At 47.8% G+C, this 15,057-nt stretch overlaps 1 protein-coding gene across 1 annotated transcript in view; it reads right to left on the reverse strand.

Moving 5' to 3' along the window:
- Nucleotides 1-10,735, reverse strand: part of LOC144730819 (membrane-bound glycerophospholipid O-acyltransferase 1-like) — an 84,810-nt gene extending 74,075 nt beyond the window's left edge. Inside the window, exon 1 of the mRNA XM_078611597.1 lies at nucleotides 10,631-10,735. Coding sequence (XP_078467723.1) covers nucleotides 10,631-10,708 — 78 coding nt within the window. The 5' untranslated portion in view covers nucleotides 10,709-10,735. The remainder of the gene's footprint in view (nucleotides 1-10,630) is intronic.
- Nucleotides 10,736-15,057: the final 4,322 nt, after the last annotated feature.

The following is a 15,057-nucleotide window of genomic DNA, read 5'->3' on the forward strand; positions in this document are numbered from 1 at the left end:
ACACGTGGACCCGGACCGAAACTGTTGGTCCCGGTCCATAGTAGCAGTTAAGTTGTAACTAGTGTAGTTAGCCTGGTGGTGGTAACTAGTGTAGTAACTACTGTAGCTAGCCTGGTGGTCACCACCATCGGTTGTTATTCTGTTACGGGGAAAGTTACCCCATGTGTTGGAACTGAATAAATGTGTCTACGTCTGCGACTTAGTTGAACCCATTACACATAGGTAGATAGGTATGAAGGAATAAAAGTGTTTCACAATGGAGGCAGGCAAGTAAAATGTGGAAAGATATATGGGGTAGCTAGGTTGGTATATCAGTAAGGTAGGAAGAAATGTGGTTAAGTATGTATGTTGAACTTCTTTTGCACAGTACAGAGCCAACCATGCTAATCAGAGGTGCGGTTAAAAATGTAAGCAGGCAGCTAAGTGGTTGATGAATACATTGGTGGTGAGTGTGTAAGTTCATGGGTAGGGTCGGCGGATGGGTGTATTGGTGGGTTGGTGTATTGAGGTGAATGGATGGGTATGTTGTGTTTAGGTAGAAAGGATAAAAGTATTTAAACATGTAAGGTAGGCAAGTAAATGGTAGGTAGGGTGAATAGGTAGGAAATTCGATTAGTAAGCAGGTTAGGCAGTCATGATTCAAAGCATCAATACAAAAACTTAATTGTCATCCTACTTACACTGAGCGCTGGGGCAGTCTCCATAGGGCACGCACTGCTAAGTCCCACATCGCTGTACTTATTTTATCAATCCTGAAAATATGACTGATCGAGTCGACTCGATCAGTCGGCAGGTCGAGCACTTGGATGCGATAACAAAACAAAGTCGAGTGATGATTCACTCCCACCGTGGTTCGATGCATTGCTTCGCGGTCGTGATACTATCGCAGACTCTATTCTTTTTCATCTAACTTTCATCTTCTGGTTTGTGTTTTCTCATTGGATCTGTCTCATTTGAACAGTTTCGTCCGATTCATTAACCAAAACGTAGTAACACTTTGCATACATAATTGGCATGAGTTTAAAACCAATGCATGTATAGTGAGCACAAGAATAGATTCTGATCAATGAATCCAAGTATCACTCACTGCCTGCCACTAAAAAGTATTTCCAAGACAATGAAATAAAACACATCAGCAGCTGGGCTATATTGCAGTAAAGAAGGTAAAGATGCAGCCCTGCAATTGCTTACTGCTGGCAGGAGGGCCTAAACTGCAGTCAACTCAAGAGGGGGATTTGGTCGGGTCTTTACTCTTCTACGTTGACCAAATGCGTTGCAAGAGGCAGCCATTCCTACACTTTGCCCCATCACACGCGAACTGCCAAACCACTTAACAGTGCCGTGTCCATGCATCCCGCTGGCTGGGCAGAGCGGTGGGAGTTTTTCAAGAAATTGGCTATCGTTTCTACTGCGACATTGAATCGATAATCCCAAAACAGCGCGATTCAAAAACAGGTGGGGAAATATCTGCACGAGTGTAAACGGCAAGAAAATCATGGGAGCCATACCTCATCGCCCAAAAAAATGCGAGCTCAATGATACGCAAACACACGCTCATTATAAATGTGTCGATTGCCCCACAACTTTCCGAGTGATTCACACCGCTGAGCCGCGTGGCGCTCACTGGGCCCCTTAGGCCGGGTGTTCGTAACAACAACGACGTTGTGTGCCGGCACGCTAGCTGGCTGGCATGGTGGAAGAGAATGCGCAGGCCGGGCGGGCAGGCACAACCCGTGGGTGCCCTTGTACCCCGACTGGGCGCGTGCGAGTTGAGCGGCCTTAGATAACGCGGAGAAGAAGGAAAAAAACAACCGGTCAATAAATCGTTACCACCGTTCGCAGCGTGCGATCATGAAACGGGATGCTCTGGGCCCTGGGTTTCCGAAAAGTTTGGCTGTTGCTGACACCTATGCACAGCCCCTGTTCGCCGAAGGTTATCGTCAGCTGACATCCTCTGACCTGGTGAAATTATTGTTTTAACCTGGTGACGTGAATGTCTGCCCCGCATAAACAAAACATGTCATAATCATAATCAGGTATTTCTTGAAAAGGAAGTGATTCACACTTCACTTGTTTATACAGGTAGGAAGCTGTTTATTCAGCATAAACCAAGGATTTCGCAAACCAGGTTGACGGCATTGTGGGTAGGGCACCATTAAAACGGCAATAATTCAGCAGCTGAGCTGTCAGGTGTTACGTGAATAAATCGTGAGCGAACAGAGTAAGCGAAAACGTGAAATACAAAGGCCAAACCGCACCGCAAGCTCACAAAATGCTCACGCTTACACGGGAAGCGTGAGCAAAACGAGCCATTGCAACCTATTTCGCCTTCATTTCCCTTGCCTATGTCTGCCGTTAAAATTTTGACAATGCAAACGCCGATAGGCACAAAAACGCATTCAGCATTGGCAAGCAACAAGTCAAACAAGTTACGCAAAAAGAGAGCCACTTAAAAGACACACAAAGAGACAAAGAGGATCGAGGAGAATGTTTACACACTTCAAGTGTACCGAAGTTACAATGTTGTGCAATTTGAAACGTCAACCGCTCTGTGGCCAGGTAAGCACTGTAGTTAGCACGCCTGGACTTGTAAACGGAAGGGTTAAAAAATTCGAATCCTGGCGAGGGCTCAACCCAGACAATCACAACTTCTGGTTTCATATAAGGTAATTGTGACTTGGAGTACCATTTTGTGGAAAAAGCGCGTGGGCCGCACCACTGAGATGTGGATTTTATCCAACACTCTGCCCAACGTGCATTGAGAACTCATTTGAAAAAGGAAACATTTTTGGGTGTCTTAATTAGAAAAGTTTGCAACCTGTTTCCCCCCTCCCAGTCGCGTTAAATTGGCATCGTGTGGCGAGGCCTAAGCAATTTACGTTCATAACTGTCACAGAGCGGCGAGTGGTGTCAGAAAGCAGCCCCCAGGGGACGTCAGAGCAGTGCTTCTGAAGGAGCCTCATTTCCCTCGGCAGGTGCGGCCACCCCACCGCAGCAGTCCCTCGTTGTTCACGAATTTGCTATGTCCGCGATTGTGGCTATCCGCGAATCCCAATCTGAAACTCTACACGGCGACTGCATCGAGAGAGAGAAAGTGACGAGGTAAAGTGATGAGATAAAGCTATTAAATAAAGTGATAATTTACAGCATCATTATCATTTAAGATAACTATTATTTCATACTTTAATATGTATTTGTATTTACTTAATGTTTATTATAACCAATTTAAAATATGTTGTGTTATTACGATAAGCGTCATGTATTTAATAACTTACTTGTGTGTTTATTTAAGGTAATTAATAACAAAATCAGGTTTTTGTAGGCCAATATCATTATCCGCGAAATTTGCTACTCACCATTATCTCCGGAACGTATCCCCCGTCGCGAATAACGAGGGAAACACTGTACTGGGTGGAAGATGAACATGAGGCCGCGCTGCGAACGTGGCATTCAAATCATGAAACGCATCGTCCAACAATGCCCGGTGCTTCGCCCCAAGCGCCGGCTGCATCTCAAGACGTTCACAACAATGCTCCCAAAGCCCCAACCTCGACATCAACTTTAGGACGCTGCTAGTCACCCCACAGTGCGAAAACGAGTGGCAGATCTCATTATTCACACGAGGGGGACTCCCCCCCCCCCTTTCATATCCCCTGCCGAAGGTGTTCATTGCATGTCTGTGAAGACACATTTTTTGATTCCCAGCGCTGGAATAAAATTATGCTTTGCTCGTGCACTCACTGTTTGTGACAGGACCGAGACCATGAACTCAATAAACTCAAGGAACTCGAAAACCTGGTTTGATCATGGGCGGCTGCTCAGATTCGAATCAGAGACCTCAGCAGTGCCAAGCTCGGTGCACTGATATGGTACTTACTTCCCGAGCCACTTCCAACGCATTGCTTATTTATTTATTTAGTGCAACATGAGTGCCACAGAGGAAAGCTGTGCTTATATCAAAAGCGCGCTTGTATCAAAAGTTGCCCTTCGCCTTCCCCAAACCAGCGTGATGCGCTGTTTATATAATAATAACTGTGCTGATGTAAGGTATGCTTGCATTCAGATTCTACTGTATTACAAGCATGTCCGTGTTCCCAAAAAGGGTTGCTACTTTAAGAACATTTCATTATTAATGACCTACCAGGTGGACGGTCTATAGCCATGGACACCGAGCGTGCCATTGTTGTGAACGACGTTGAACGTCCACATCGTGCGGGCTGGGCAACACAAATAACAAGCAGAGGCGTTACTTTTCGAGTTCGGTAAGAGACTCAACGCTTCAAGAGCCCGCAATGCACTGTGTGGTGAATATGTGACGGCGGTGGTCCTTCATAAGAAGTAACGGTCACGAAGCAGTCCTTTAAAGAGCCGCCTCTTGCCAATCCCCTGACAAAGTGCATCTGACATTTGCTTCGATTTTGGTTATTTCGACGGCTTCGGGGATTGAAACCTCCCAACCGTGCGAAATTGATCGGTGGCAAGCACTGTTAAACATCTGTGAAATAGAACTTCATAGCTCATCGGATTCCTACAGTATAATAATTATTCTGATCTTTGCCCATTTTTCTGGTAACACTACTGCTACGACGAAGCTACTTTTGAAACGAAATGCTGCAGTTGGCTGCCTTTTTACAGTGACGTCTAAATTTATGTGGGAGGATCATAGAAAGATGTCATCTCCAAGATGCTCTCGGACCGTTTGATAAGCCTTTCACTGTCATATTGCGCACAATCGGGAACGATATAGCCGCGAGCTTAAGGAAACACACTTATTTGCTCTGCATTCAAGCCAATGGATTCTCACACGCACAGTCTATGCGCGGCACTCATTACAGAGCCCAGGTCTGAGCACTGAACAGATTCTCATTGTACTCTGCTCAGATGAAGCGTCGCTATTCAACAAGTCTCAGCATGCCTACTGTGTGTTCATATATATAAGGGGAGCGGTAGTGTAGCGGTTAGCGCGATGCGCTACGGACCTGGCGACCCGAGTTCGATTCCCGCTCATGGCCAACATCAGTGACGATTATCTGAACCGGTCCTGGGCCTCTCCTAGGTCGACTCAGCCTCAAATGAGTACCTGGTGCAGCACGTAAAAACATCGGCACTGGGGAGACAAAGGCGGCTGGGCGTGGTGCTGGCCACCCATGCGCTCGTGTGCCGTGCCGGCCTTGATAGGTGTTGCTAACAGCATTTGCCCCTACAGTCTGTTAAGGCTATACGGGGGATTTTTGTCTTGTATATATATGCGCACACACATAGAAAAACCTAAAAAGCTTATGTAAATATACAGCTTGTTAAATATTATAGGTGGCAACCCGAGGAAATGCTACGATTCCGGATGACGCTTCGAGTAAAAAAAAGATATAGAATTTTTTTTCCAATGCAGTGAATGGTAGCGCCTTGAGTGAGTGGGCGTGGTGTCAACCCATTGCATAGAACACACAGAAAAACATAACTTCTCAACCATGTGCTCGATGAAATCCACGACCTCCTGCGTACCGGGCGAGGGAGGAAACATCTTGTCGGCACCAGGGCGCGTGCGCGTCCCCTCCTCCTGCCGTGCCCTTGGCGAGGTGACGGTGGCGTCGTTCGGCCTTCCAACGGCACAAGCCGCTGGAACAAGCGGCCACCCTTTCACAACTGTTTGGCTTTCCCAACGCGTCTGCTTTGAAATACGATTGTGCTGAATATTGCGCAATACTTACGTAAAAATATTTTCTATAATACTGCATTCGCGTTTCAAAACGTTTGCTTCCATTGAGAGCGCACGTTGCGATCATGCACCGCCTCGTAGCAATTGCACAATCGCTCAACGGCATAAACAATTACACGCGACACTCACGCTGCACATAGCCACCACCACTCGCCCCCAACACAACAAAGAGCAGAGAGTGTTTCCCAAAACAAACTGTAGCCAAAATCCTGTGTTCACTGTCTCCCCCATGTCTTGATTAGAAGATATGAGCTACAAAATAAACAGTTCTTATCCTGTACGTATCCGTGTGCCCTGGACTATCACACACGAGTACAAAACTTCATTAAATACTGTAGAGACGAGCTCGAATTATGTCACCATAATAATAATTATGCCCCTTATTCGTGCAGGTTCAATGAGTCTCAAGATTCGTTTGCAGGCGGGTCCTGCATTGGGAAGTGTGGTCAATTCGATGCAACATAAGTTAGTTTCCCCAGTGAAGTCCATTGGGTTAAACAGCTCCAACTTAAGGGCAACTTCATGAGATGAAGGAGTGTGCGGGAGTATGGGAAGAAATAAGTGCCTGAAGAAAACCCACGAATACAAAGGGGGTGACACTCAAACATTTCTCAGAAGATCGATTCAAGAACCCATCGCTACACTCCCATGTCCTGGCTATCTTACAGAAGAAGCCTTATAATACCAGTCTCAGCACTTGCTTAGTATTCCGAAATGCGATGAGATGGGACCTCATTTAGGTGCTAGATCACCCGTGGTACGATCCAATATGCTGATGCAATGACGGCACGAAGGAGCCATAATTAGGTGCAAAATGAAAGTTACTTGAAAGGCTTGCCCAGCTTGGGTCAAGCATCCCAGGGCACAGTCAAGGTGCACATCTACAAGACACGGGGCGCTTATTTTGTTGCGTTGCTTAACCCCTTGAATTAAGCGTCTATGACCAAGCCACCTGGACAGTGCCCGATCCCGTCGTCACAACGCGCAAAGCTAAGCAGGCTTGAGCCTGGACAGCGCTTGCACGGACAACAAACGCCCAACAGCTGTAAAGTGGTGGGGCCTTACTAAGTTGTGGGCCGCAGTTTCAGGGCAGCAATCTCTATCGCTGCTATCCTCAAGCGTCACGTTCCCCACATCATCTGTGCTGCCACCCCACCCCCCCCCCGAGTTCACCCAACCAATCCCCACGGATAAATCCACACGGTTGGGGGGGGGGTGGTGAGGAGGGCAGGGGGTGGACAGGCCCTCATCCAGCTGTGGATTGTTCAGTACACAAGCTCCTTTAAACGGCATCCTCTACGAAATTACCAGCGCAAGTAGCTGCTTGCATCTCGCTTTTGCCTTAATGGCTTTCGAGCCCAGTGGGTGGACACGCCCAGGGAGGAAAATAGGGGCTTCTTTCACGCGCCCATTACCCGCGCTTGCTTTTGCCAGCTGGTAAAGAAAAGGTGTGTGCGGTAATGTGGGTCACCTATTCACAGAAACACACCGACGCACTACTCCCCTGTTCACAATCCACTGCATGGTGTGGACGAAATACAGTGTAGCGCAATTGACGTGGTTTGTTTTGTATATGGCAGAAACACGACGCCTGCGTCCTTATAATATAGCTCAAATTGTAAATGTTGGCGATTTACTCTCCAACACACCGATGTGCTGTACTAGTAACGAATTGGCATGTTATGTGTTCGTGACAAACTTACTCATTGGCTGTGTCGGGTGGTGGCGGGTTTAACGACACATTTATATAAGACGGAATCTAACCCACGATTGCTGTATGTGCCACCGGCGGGTTTAACCCACTGGGATCTGGGGGCACGTGCTAGCTGAACGTTATACACACACACGTGTGTTCAGTGGTCAAATACAAATTCAGAAGTTGCCCGCGTGACACCTATTTGTCCTGCTCGCCTTGTCCCCCCCCCCCTCTCTGCGGAAACGTCGAAGAATAGGAATAAGGATCGTAAGTATACCGGCAGTGAAAAGTGCCGGTATACTTCCAGCACGTGTTGTGAGAAGTGCCAGTGTGGCTGACTGGCTTATGCCGGCACATATCCACCACTGACTTAAGACATGAGCCAAAATGTCTTGTGACCCCCATTTATGTTTCTAAAACTTTACATTTTTTTGGTAAGAAAGGTTTAATTCAAAATAGTTATGAATAGTCAAAGGGGCAATAACATGTTCGGGGTCAATTAATTGGAGGTCACAAGACATATGGACCACCCTGAAGAAAGATTCGGGTGTATATATCCTACTTTCACTGGAGCCATTACGTTACGTACTACAGTACTGGCATTTGGGGCATTCAACAACAGCGGCCCAAAGATCAGCCCGGAAGACAAGCAAGTGCAACATACGTAGGGCAATCAATATTATTTATGCAAGGCGTATTGTCAATGTCGTTTGCCTTGTATTTGATGCGAATAAAGTAAAACCTCACGAAGCCCGACTTTGGTAAGCTAGAATTGTGGGCAATCCGGAAAGCGTCAAGGAAATAAATTAATTAATAATGTTGCTTTGTGTCGCTTCTGGACGTTAACGCGATCTGCATTATGGGAGCGGTGAGGCAGCGGTTTGCACACCTTGTTTTAAACGCCGGTCACCTGAGTTCGATTCCCATCAGTCGAGAGTGACAGATAAAATGGGCCAGTCCTCGTGGGTAGCACCTTCACCAACCCGTACCGACCTAAACGTCGTGAAATATGGTCAAACAACCCACGGTGCTTTGGAGGCCTTCATCCGTAAAGGATACACGTTAACACCCATGTTCGCACAAGTGTAAAATATCACTGCTGGATAGGGGCCTTCCCCACCCGCTTATGCAGGGCCATTAAATCAAATGGGGTAGGTGTAAATGGATCACCCTGTACCGTATATAATGGACCTGATCCATATACAGATACCACGACTGGTGTATGGCCTTCTCCACTTTATCCTCAACAGGTGATTAAAATACCGAATTGCGAAAGCGATGTCTACATATATTACCGAGCAAACTGTTAAAGGATGTAATACGCTTTGCACTGGGGTTGTTGGGAGACGTGTAGAGGTTTTTGACGTAAAAACATTGTTTTTCTCTAGCCCTATTTTTCTGCCCATAAGTGTGGCGGGGTATCTGCAAATGGATCACAATTTACATGTAATTAATTATCACTCTCGTCCGACACATGTCTGGTACCGTATAGCAGCAGTACACCCATGTCACTCACTCACTACACACCCGTCAACCCCTTCAGAGTGCCTCCTATCTTATTACAGACCAAAATTCTAGATTTGAAGCTTTCGTGACTGCAAGGATTCATACTCTTAGGTTTTTTTCGGTAAAATCACGTAGGTAAAAATAAATAATACAAATAATAGAAATTAAATAATAAATCACGACGTTTCGGAGGCAACACAAGTAAATTTAGCTGTGACGGTCCCACCTGATGACGTAGACTTGTGTTGCCTCCGAAACGTCGTGATTTATTATTTTATTTCTATTATTATTTCTATTATTTGTATTATTTATTTTTACCTACGTGACTTTACCGAAAAAACCTAAGAGTACAATTCAGACCTTATTGGACACCCCCTGCCACTATAAATCGCAACGTTTCACCGACAAAGTCCCATGGCAAGGGAGAAACGCACACACAGACAGACTAAAATACGACATTATTTTAGTTTGCCCCTACTGAAAACGCCTTTTCGCCGTATGGACCCTGAAAACTCAACATTTCCCTGCATAAGAATACGGGCAAACCGTATGGGTTCTAGATTTGAAGCTTTCGTGACTGCAAGGATTCATACTCTTAGGTTTTTTTCGGTAAAGTCACGTAGGTAAAAATATATATATAAATAAAATAATAAATATTTTAAATCACGACGTTTCGGAGGTAACACAAGTCTCCGTCTTCAGGTGGGACCGTGACAGCTACATTTACTGTGTCAACGCGATTGGGGTGGCTGCTAGCTGTGTGCACAGTGACACGTGCATGTCGCCTGCACCAGATCTGCTGCGATCTCGACGTCTCACGGCGCTGTTGACGTCTTCTCTCTGCTGCTCTATAATTATCAGAGGTGTTCTGCTACACACCACGGGGGATGCCCTTCAATTCGTGATCGCACGGCCCAAAACTGTGGCATGGCAGCGAATTTCACCCTCCCATGAGGCATCTCGAGCAGCACGGCGGATCCGAGTTCGACTCCAGGCTACGGTCAACATCGGTGAGGAGTTTCACACCTGAGCCGGTCCCTGGGGGCTCGCCTTCATCTCGAAGGTCATCGTGCCAGCATCGAGTAGCGTGGTGAAGTATGGTCAAACTACAACCCCACGGACATGGCCCTCATCCCGCAGTGAATATCTCAAGATTCTCAAGTCTCCCTCTCTCGCTCGCACACCGTGCCGCCACCACCACCCTCATCAAGCCTGCAGCAGCAACAACAGCGGCGGCGGCTGCTGTGGGGTAGGCATCACCGAGTGACTGAGTGGGGTCGCCGTGACACCACAGCGAGAGGCGCACTCCGCTACGAAGCCACCTGCCTTGATGTTGTTGTCCACACGGCGAGCGAAAGGAAAATTTCGACTCTGAAGTCACGCACCGTGTTGGGGGGGCAGGGAGGGCGCAAGGGGATGGCTGGCCCATCTTCACCGTCAAAACGTTGCAGCAGCAGCATCACCTCATCAGCATCACCTCATCATCATCACCTCATCATCACCTCATCATCAACATCACCTCATCATCATCACCTCATCATCACCATTCAAATATCCTCCAACGTCTCATCACGGCCACGCAGTTCGCGTCTCGCACCGCGCAGCAACAACAACACAGAGGCTGATAAAGGTCGCTAGGGAGATAGTGGGGGGGGGGGGTCACCGGGCAACCCGCGACGAAGACGACGACGAGGAGGGCGGCCGCCTCTCACCTGGTCCACGGGCAGCCCGAGGAAGACGCTGAGCGGCTGCAGCAGCAGCAGCGGCGAGCCCGAGCCCGGCGCAGCCATTGTTGTTGCTGCTGCTGCTACTCGCAAGTCCCCGGCCCCGCGCCCATTGGTTAGCACGGGGCGTGACGTCACGGGGGTGGGGGTGGTGGGGGGGGGTTCAGGGGGGGGGGGGCTGAGGGGGGGGATTGGGAGGGTTGAGGGGGGGGGGTTGAGGGGGGGGATTTGGGGGGTTGAGGGGGGGGCTGAGAGGGGGGGATTGGGAGGGTTGAGGGGGGGATTGAGGGGGGTGGATTGAGGGGGATTGAGGGGGGGATTTGGGGGGTTGAGGGGGAAGGGATTGGGGGAGTTGAGGGGGTGGATTGAGGGGGATTGAGGGGGGAGGATTTGGGAGGTTGAGGGGGGAGGGATTGGGGGGGGTGGATTGGGGGGGTTGAAGGGGGGGGGTTCGTTTGCCCGCTCACGGCCAACACTGAGTGACGATTTTATCTGAACCGGTCCTGGGGGTCTCCCCTAGGTCGACTCAGCCTCAAATGAGTAGCCTGGTGGAGCGCGCGTAAAACAACATCGCCACTGGGGAAAGACAAAGGCGGCCGGGCGTGGTGCTGGCCACACACCCCCGCCGTGTGCCGTTCTGGCCTTCATAGGTGCTACTCGCTAACCGCACTTGCCCCAACAGTCTGTTGCAGTCTATACGGGCGATCTTTGTTTTTGGTAGGGGGGAGTGGTGGGAGGGAGAACTCCGATAATCCGCGATCCTGTTATCCGTGAAATTTGAACGACGCCTCCTATCAGCGAGGCGATTACACTGTGTAACAAAACAAATATTTATTTTTTGTTTCATAGGTAGTAAGTGTCGTTTTCTAATTGCTCATGCCTCAAAAGTACGAGAGGCATGCATTGGATGTGTATCTGAAGATGTTTTCAGTCAACTAATGATGAGTTGCGTTCATTAAAACCACGTGGGATGGACAGCCGAGCACCCAGCCCTGTCCCCGTACAGATGGAGACCGATGGAGATTGGTCCCCTTGCCGTGCCGTCTTCTGCCGGCGAGGCAGGGCACGGCGACCTGATGGACTCCCACGTGAATGGAGTTTCACGAACAACATCTGACCGATCCAGCGACTGCCGCTGTCTCCGCATTTCTTTTTGTCTTTAGTTTGTTGCCCTTCCCCCGCACCTCCGATTAGCACGGTTGGCTACGTACGGTGCGAAAGAAGTTCAACATGCACAACAGCCAAATGCTGTCGAGCATAAGGCCTGCGTCGAGATTCTAAAACCTCGGAAAGCAATGCTCTAACGTCGGCAAACAATGCAGATGATGCTGTAATGTTGGTGAACATTAGTTAATATCGGTTAATGTTGTTTAATGAGTAAAGTTGTGCTGCCCTCCGTGTTACATGCAGAACACGCACGCCTGACAAATGAACTGTCCGCAGAGGAACTGGGCTAAATGATGAATGCCCGTAATAAAGTGAGCTATTGCATACATTTTTAAACATTAACGCAGCGTCCTGATGAGTTTCGTGCATACTGGAGTGGGGAAATTAAACTATCATTTTCCATAAGTGGCTATTGCATAATTCAAATAGTGCATAATTAAATGGCGACGCTAAGTGTGGCGTGTTTTACAGCCTTTGGTGTTTAGACAAACTTATAACGCGGTGGGGTTTTTTATATAAACATTGCCAATATTGAAAATGTTTATGAATACCAATAATGTAATTTGTTTATCAACGAAAGCCTCACTGAGTCTCAAGACTCTTTTCTTTTCAGGAGGGTCCTGCAATGGGATGGGGTGGTTTAAGGATCGTCCATAAATGACGTCACGCGATTTTGGACGATTTTGACCCCCCCCCCCTCTCGTCACACGGCGTCACAAAAAGTCAGACCCCCCCCCTCAAATATGACGTCACAAAGCTCTGCCCCCCCCCCAAAATAAAACATGCTTCAAATCGCTTTAAACTATTGTCATTGTAGTGCGTATTTAATGTGGTGCTGCACTCTGATGTTGTAGGAGTAAACATTTATTAAAAAGAATATTTAATTAAGTAGAACGTGTTGTTTATATTTATTTAAAGTTGCGCATTTTGATGTGACGTCACATTTCTCAACCCCCCTCATCACACATCGTCACAAATGTCTGACCCCCCCCCCCCCCCCTAGATGCGTGCGCTCAAATGTCCGCACGGATGGTTTCATGAACTCACTTCTTGCGATGTCACCTCCTGGCCGCCGACCTCACATTGCATCCAAAGCGCTGGTTCACAAGAGTACATCATCTTCTTGGTTCTTTCGGTAAAATCACGTAGAAGGGAAATAATAAAATAATAAAAACAAAACATAATAAAATAATTATCACGACTTTTCGGCCACAACGCAAGCAGCCGTCCGCAGGTGAAGAACAGGTCTGTCGGAAAGACAGCAGCTTGCGTTGTGGCCGAAACGTCGTGAGAATTATTTTATTATGTTTTATTTTCATCATTTTATTATTTCCCTTCTACGTGACTTTACCGAAAGAACCAAGAAGATGAATCCCTGCAGTCACGAAAGCTTTAAATCACCTCATCAACCTCAAGTTTCTCCCCTGGCTGCCACCGAGGTTCTATCCGCAGCGCACACAATGGGTTTGGGATCCCGGTAAAAAAAAAAATCATCAAAGCCGTGTAAAATTTCAAGAGCCTCAAGGTGGTTTCACAGTCAATGCGTCCCTTTGCTCAACATGAACAATGGTGCGATGCTTAATCTCTGTTGGTGGACCCGATTTCGTACAATGCGCACGAAATAGTCTTCGCGTGTGCTCGTGCAATTGGTGAATTGTGCCCAGCAAGGCCCCCCCCCCCCCTGCGAAGCGGTGTTGGCGTGTTGGTAGGTCCTGCGTAGCATCAAATGGCGAGTGTTGTTTACAACGTGTATACAATTGTAGAGGAGTAAAATGGGGACGTGACGTCACGTGTACCGTTCAGTGCGATGACGTCACGTCTCCTAGGGTATTTAAGGGATACCCCGTGACGTAAGCGGGGTCACTGTGGTAACGGGTAAAGTAAGAAGGGTGAAGAGGGAACCAGGGGTAGAGAGAGGGATCGAATAGGGAGTCTGGGGAGAAGCCGGTGGTAGCCGTAGAGGTGCTTTCCATTTTACTCCTCTACACAATTATGCACACAATACGCGTATATTACACGTACGCTAAATGAGTGAACAAAAACTGTAGAAACAAGACGCAAAAAAACCCCATCAACAATACAAACGAGACGGTCGTGAAAATGAAATAAGCCTTTCTAACTAATCACGACGCTGAATTGTGACAATTCTTGGGATCATTCGGTGATGAATAGTCACGTGCCAAATTTTTATATATTTTTTTAAAATGTGCTATGAAGAAGGGGCCATTGCACCGAAACGTCGTCTGATATATTTGCTGTGTTGTGAGTCTATACTGCGTCAAGGTGCAGAGGTCATCATCACAGCTAATGTCGCCGATGTCACCGCAAGTCCTTCTGCTCGATGCTGTCGTTGTCACTGTTGTCAAGTCTGGTGATGAGACGAACGTGTATGTGTACACGAGTACGGTTGAGCTTCTTTCGCGCCGTACGTAGCCGACCGTGCTAATCGGAGGTGCAGGGGGGGAAGGAACATTCGACTCACGAACTTTCAGAGATTCGAACAAGCCTGTCTGTATGTCCAGTTGCCTGTTCAGACCAAGATTCGTAAGTTCAACCACCACGCAATAGATGGCGGGAGTGGCATCTGCATCTACAGAACGAGAAGAACCAGTGGCATCTACATCTACAGGAGATTATACAACTCTTAAAGCCATTTCCAGTGTTGAGTGTACATGCCGTACATCATGTTTGGAATCGATGGACTTACGAACAAATCGACTTACGAACAGACCTCTGGAACCGAACTCGTTCGTAAGTAGAGGAGTTCCTGTATGCGCTTTTGCAAGTATCGTGCATCGGTGCAGAAGTCAAGAACGCAAGTATCGTCGTGGTCAAATGAGCAGAAGGCAGTCATCACCTCCACTGGTATCGTCTGGAGCCAGCGGTCAAAAAAAATCCCATATTCCCTTGGGGGCCGTCCATAAATGACATCACGCATCTGGGGGGGGGGGGGTCAGACATTTGTGACGATGTGTGACGAAGGGGGGGGAGGGGGTGAGAAATGTGACGTCACATCAAAATGCGCAACTTTAAATAGATATAGACAACACGTTCTACTTATTTAAATACTTTTTAATAAATGTTTTCTCCTACAACATCAGAGTGCAGCGCCACATTAAATACGCACTACAATGACAATAGTGAAGCATGTTTTTTTTTTGGGGGGGGGGCAGAGCTTTGTGACGTCATATTTGAGGGAGGCTCTGACTTTTGTGACGCCGTGTGACGAAGGGGGGGAAGGGTAAAAA

Source organism: Lampetra planeri, chromosome 2 (assembly GCF_965212315.1).
Source record: "Lampetra planeri chromosome 2, kcLamPlan1.2.h2, whole genome shotgun sequence".
Classification (NCBI taxonomy): Eukaryota; Metazoa; Chordata; class Hyperoartia; order Petromyzontiformes; family Petromyzontidae; genus Lampetra; species Lampetra planeri.